Genomic DNA, 6,133 nt, shown 5'->3' on the forward strand with positions numbered 1-6,133 from the left:
TTCATGTTGCAGCGTTTGGGTGGTTCTAGGACATCTTAAATTCTTTCGAAAACTTCCCTTGATCATCACCTATGATCATGGCAACCCCTCGCATAAAAACAGTTCAAGAATCGGCATCAAAACCCAAGTTTTCTCAAGTATGCATGCTATGCCCGAAAATTCTTAAAAGATTTCAATCAAGTTCTTTGTGCGTGCAACAATTAAAAGATATTATGATATGATGGATGAGTAAAAGGAGATTAAGGTGTGCCTTTGCGTTTTATACGCTCGAAAATCCGTTGGCGACGAAGAACGGAACGCGACGACGGCTTGAAATTGTTTTGGTGCTCTTCGAAAACCCTTCAAAACTTTTCTCCAAAGGTGCAGCCGAGAGATAGTAGTGTGTTTGAAAGTTTTCAGAATTTTAAAGTGGGTGGTGGCCGATGGATTTCTAGAATTGTGTAGGTTTTTTGTAAATTTTGTACTTTAAATACTAATCACCCCTCAATCTAGACATTAGGCCTATTAAGCCATAAATTAAAGCCCAATTAATTAAATTAGGATTTAATTAAAAAGATAGTAAAGTTTTCTTTTGAATAAAAATGTGAATTTAATAGTCGGGATGCTCGAAAGCTCGAATTTTATTTGAAAAGCCAATACCGATAAAAATTACGTTCCGGCGTATAAAATCACCTCAAAACCTTTTATTTTTCGAAAGTGCTAAAAAAATATCGACCATCTTTTAAATTACTAAAAATAATTATTTAATAAAAATATTTTACATTTACTTCAGCCCTCGGTCCCCGTTCCTCGATCGTCACTTGAATATCCCTTGATTATCATTTTATGCATGATGACAATTAAATCTCATTTCGCAAATAAACATGTATGTCACATAATTAATTAGCAATTAAAATAAATTAATTACTCATTTTCCATAATTTCTTAGATTCGCATGCAGTTGGATTACGTCGTCTAATTTTGGACCTTACAATAAAAGACATAAAAAATAACAACCCACATCATACTAAGCATACCTAGACGCAGCAACGATCACCCGTCGATCCCCAACGAAGTCTGCAACAATAAAATCTCAAGAACACATCAATACATATTTTCTGAAAAATGCAGTTTGAGCGGGCCCACGAAAAACACCATAACTCACTCAATTTTTTATCCAAATATTTTCGAATTTACTGTCAAATCTAGGGTATCGAAAAGTTATGCAATTTTCACGTTGAAAGTTTTCTCAGAATCACGACCGAAAAGTCGCAGTATTTAAAAAGACAGTAAAAACGTGATTTTAGATCTAAAAATCGTTTCAAAATTTATTCAAACGTCAAGGCTCAAACTTCTACACATCACACATGTATTTTTAAGCATAAATAATAACACAACGCAAAATATGACGAGATCGATGCAGAAATAACAGATTATACGTCCCTTTTGATATTCAAAAATACCGTGACGACGATACCGAAGCGGGGAGATATGCGAGGTTGATTCGGGATGATCGTGGCGCTAAAATCTTGCAACGAAATTAAAGAAAAGTTGCTGGAAGGTTGAAGGAGAGGGGCGGCCGCTTCTTAGATGAAAACCCTAGGTTTTGCACTCTCAAAATAATAAAAATCTGAATTGTGGTAGTGTGTGTGTTTTACGGTTTAGTGTGTGCAAAAACCTGTAAGTGTGTGTGGGTGTGTGTAACGTGTGTGTGAGTTTTTAATTAGGAGAAATTAATGCTAAATTAAGTAAATTAAATACTAATTAAAAGTTAACACACAATAATTTACACTACAAGAAAAAAGGCGAAAGACAACGGTGAAAAACCGTTGTCGTAGGTCAAAAAAACTGTTGTTAAAGCCCATGTGGTTAAATGGTGGGCCCAAAGACAACGGTGAAAAACCGTTGTCGTAGGTCTTGTAAAACCGTTGTTAAAAGCCATGTGGTTAAAGGGTGCGCTCAAAGACAACGGTGAAAAACCGTTGTCGTAGACGTCTAAAGATGACGGTGAAAAACCATTGTCGTAACATTGAAAAATCGTTGTAAAAAAAAAACATTGCGATGGTTCTTCTAAACAAATCCATCTCTAATAGCGACGGTTTTTTTTTTTATGTGTTATTAAGCTATCCGTCGCTAATTAGCGACGGTTTGTCTCATAGTTTTTGTCACTATTGTTTTTCGTAAAATAAAAAAAATTGCGGTTATAATTTATTAGACTTAACAATCTTACTAAATTAATATATTTATAATATTTATCTTTAACACATAAAATTGAAGTTTAATGTAAATCGTGGACAAATCATTGAAGAAAAAAGAAATTGAAAAGTGAAAGTTAAATGAAAATTGTGGAATTGAGAAACTTCGGTGTGAGAAGAAAATGACTAAGGATGCGGATATTTATAGCACATGTGCGACGATTTTTGTGTAAACCGTCGCTAGTTTTTTGTTTAAACCGTCGCTAATAGCGACTACTAAAATAACACTGTCGCTATTTGCGTCGGTTATTTAGCGACGGTATTTTAAATAACCGTCGCATACATTAATGTAGCGACGATTTTTTGTCACTAATTTAAAACATCATGAATTTAAAAATGCGACGGTTTAGGCACCGTCGCTAAAGTAAATCGGCAACCGTTTGCCAAAAACCGTCGCTAATTTTGCGACAGTAGTTTTTAAACCGTCGCTAAAGTGAGCGACGGTTTAAAATTTTAAATCGTCGCTAATTATTAAACGAATTTTTTAAAAAAATTAGAAACTACGACAACGTTTTTCCAAAAAACCGTTGTCTTTAACCAAATAAAACACTAAGAAACGACAACGTTTTTCTAAAACCGTTGTCGCAGTTAAAAAACCATCCGAAAGACAATGGTTTGTGTAAACTGTTGTATTTGACCCTTGAGAAAATCTTCTATAGACAACGGTTTTTGAAAAAACGTTGTTGTAGCCCAAAAAAACCATCCGAAAGACAACGGTTTTAAAAACCGTTGTTTTATCTCGAAAAAAACGCTCATAGTCGTAGACTATAAGCGGGTTTTTTATGCCGTTGTCGTATGGATGTTGTTGATTTGTATTTTTCTTATAGTGTTAATCAAACTCCTCATTTAAGATGATTACACACTAATTTTAAAAGTTCCAAACTCTTAAATTACTAAATACAGAAATAAGGATTTAAAATGCTTAAACTAAATAAATTATTTAAAATGCTTCATCCTTAACTTAAAATAAAATACCATCTTTTGAAATTGTCGGAGGGGGCTACGCTGAAACAACCTTCTGGTCCCCTTCTAACGTTCTTGTCTGTGCTTGCAGATTTCGAATGTCCGAAATAAAATATTTTATATCAATCTTCCAATCAACTTTTATAAATGAAAACATTTATTATATGAAAACCAGGATAATATGAATCTCAATAAATTCTGATTCAAATTTATATTTCTTTTGACAGAGGAAATGTAGATGTTGAGGATGATAGACAACAATGAATTGGAGATCGAGAAGAAAAGAGAGAGCAAGTTGTTGGTTATGGTCTCAAAAAGGAGGAGATCCCGTTTTCACGTCTCAGGAAATTTTCTTTTGTGAGTGTTTTTCAATTGGCCCAAAACTTAAAATTTACAAACTATATTTAATTAAAAAAGGCTTATTGACGAAAATAAATTTCTGTGAACCCTATTATTTGAAATCAAGTTGCCCTAAACCAGCAAGAACGAAAACCAGCGTTCGACTGTGTTACTATGACGAATAATCCATTGTCGAACCTTCTACATGAGGCCCTGGGCTTCCCACACGATTCAAAAGGCGGCGCCTTGTTTTCCGGCGGTGGCGGCAATAGATTTACCATCGTGGAGGATTGCGTGGATACCAGCGGAGAATTCGTGCTCCACCACTTACTGAAGCGCTCCCTAGCGCCGCAATCCTCGGATGTAGTTATTTTCCTCTCGTTCTCCCGGCCATTCTCTCACTACGACCGTATTCTTCGCAAAATGGTACCTTTTCCCTCTTTGCTGCTCAATTCAAATCGTTTACTTTTTCATAGGTTTGGATTTATAGATACCGAGATTAATTCTTTGGACAACAACCCGATCAATGTGTGAAAAGAGTTAGTGAATTTGCGTTTGTTTAGTAAGTAATTTTTTATTCTCACGTTTTTTAGTGAGTAATTAAGATATCTTGTTTTTCGTACTCTGAAGCAAATGAAGTCGTTGGTTTGACAGGGATGTAACTTAGTCGTCCAAAGGGAGAAGAAAAGATTGTTGTTCTTTGATGTGCAGCGTCTAGGTGAGAACACCACGCAGTTTCGTTACTAAGCTTTTGGATATTTTTAAAATATGGCTTTACCACACTTTGTGTTTAATTAAAGTATTTTCTACCTCTAAATTTGGGACGAGATGGTGCTGCATCCCATTCGAAAATGTGTAATATCATTAAGGTTTCTAGAAATGCAAGTCGTTGAACTAAACTAAAATTTACCCGACCAAATTGTACTTTGTTCATGCTCTCAATGATAATTTTATTTCCTCAGTGACCATGTTATTTTCTCCGATCCTAGATTTTTTTTTACTTGCGTATTGCTAACAAAATTAATTGTGTTTCTTCCTGAATTGTAATGATGAAAAAACCTATGTTGCTATTGCTATTAGATAGAGACAAAGGGAAGAGGAGGGAGGATTTCTTTCTTGAGCTGTATGGAGAAGTTCACAAAGCAATAGAAGTTTGTCAAACATCTGAAGGCTTGCAAAACATAACTATAATGATTGATGATGTCTCTCTGATGGAAGTTGATGCCGATGGCTCATCAAATCTTGTCCGAAATTTTTTGCATTATTGTTACAGTTTAACTACTCAATTTGTAAGTCTGTGTATCTTGTGGTCTTTCTCTTTATTGCATAGGTTTGATCTCTTTACATGTTTGATGTTGATGAATTTTTTTTAATCTTTTGTTCTTTAATAGAGTTGTTCTCTTGTTATGCTTAACCACGAGGACGTGTACTCAACAGCGAATAGACCCACTCTGCTTTCACAATTGGAATACCTGGCAGATGTAGTGATAAAAACCGAACCTTTAGCTACAGGTCTAGCAAGTGATGTTCATGGACAGGTATGTTTGCCTAAACATGAGGAAATATACACCAGTTACTTGGTGGAAGATAAACACAGAAGTCAGTACCTTAAAAAGTAGCTTCTGTTTTAACTATTAATGGTTCTCACATTTACTTATTTTACAATTGTTAAACTCAAATTCTTTAAATCCATGTTATCTTCCGAACTTACACTTGAAACATTAGTTTGGATATTCCACTTTTTGGTCATCTACGAGATTGGTTGAATTGTTTCTACTTTATACTTCATTTTTGGTCAATGGAGCTTAATGTTGTTCGTTGGCAGTTGACTGTTTTAAACAAAGGAGTCGGTGACATCTCTGGCACGTTAAGGAACAAGGTTTCTAATTTCCAGTTCAGAATCAAAGATAGTGGTGCTGAATACTTCTATCCTGGAAACCGGACTTGAATAAGCGAGTAGCCAGCCAATGTGATTACTTGGCGTTTGTAATCTTTTTCATATTACTATTATGCATTATTGGTGGATCATACGTTTAGAAAAATTGAAGTATATAATCTTACCATGGGTACATTTTTTATGGAAAAATATATAGTATTAGGCACGACATGAGTAGAGTTAGCTATTAGGATGGATAATTGATGTATTGAAACCATTGAAATTTGATCTGTTGCTGATTATTACATACGCTGGTTGTGCTATACCACGAGATTTAGTCTCACCAATCCATTGTATGTGAGATGGACTAATCCTGCCAAAAAAAATTGGTAAACAGAAATCAGAAACCAAACTGAATGGATTCGTCTGCGCCTAAGTTTCGAGATTCACGGTGGAATGTTTTAGTATACAAGGAAGAGAAAAGGCTTTGTTGGGATGGATCTAACCTCGAAACAGTTTGGGTTCCATCTCAAGCAATCAATTATTGCCTTAAATCTCCTAAAAAAAAAAATTTTATTATTGCCTTAAAACTTTTATTTTTTCGCTCCATGCAACATTAACTAAGATGCTGCTACACAGTTGTTTTTACTTCAAATTTTTTAACCTTTTAAATAATTTATTATTTTGGATAAAACAAATTTGACTTAAATATTATATTTTC

At 34.6% G+C, this 6,133-nt stretch overlaps 1 protein-coding gene across 1 annotated transcript; it reads left to right on the plus strand.

The window, feature by feature from the left end:
* The first annotated feature begins 3,510 nt into the window (after positions 1-3,510).
* LOC140805707 (elongator complex protein 6) lies at positions 3,511-5,719 on the plus strand. Its single transcript, XM_073161990.1, has 5 exons — positions 3,511-3,962; positions 4,191-4,254; positions 4,617-4,825; positions 4,928-5,074; positions 5,362-5,719. Exons 1-5 carry the CDS (start codon positions 3,711-3,713, stop codon positions 5,482-5,484), a joined length of 795 nt encoding a protein of 264 aa, XP_073018091.1. The 5' UTR covers positions 3,511-3,710; the 3' UTR covers positions 5,485-5,719.
* Positions 5,720-6,133: the final 414 nt, after the last annotated feature.

Source organism: Primulina eburnea, chromosome 11, assembly GCF_022965805.1.
Source record: "Primulina eburnea isolate SZY01 chromosome 11, ASM2296580v1, whole genome shotgun sequence".
Taxonomy (NCBI): domain Eukaryota; kingdom Viridiplantae; phylum Streptophyta; class Magnoliopsida; order Lamiales; family Gesneriaceae; genus Primulina; species Primulina eburnea.

Coding starts and splice junctions, on each gene's coding strand:
- LOC140805707 (XM_073161990.1), top strand. CDS start 3,711: ATGACGAATAATCCATTGTCGAACCTTCTACATGAGGCCCTGGGCTTC. Junction 3,963..4,190: donor ACCGTATTCTTCGCAAAATG/GTACCTTTTCCC, acceptor TTGGTTTGACAG/GGATGTAACTTAGTCGTCCA. Junction 5,075..5,361: donor CAAGTGATGTTCATGGACAG/GTATGTTTGCCT, acceptor GTTCGTTGGCAG/TTGACTGTTTTAAACAAAGG.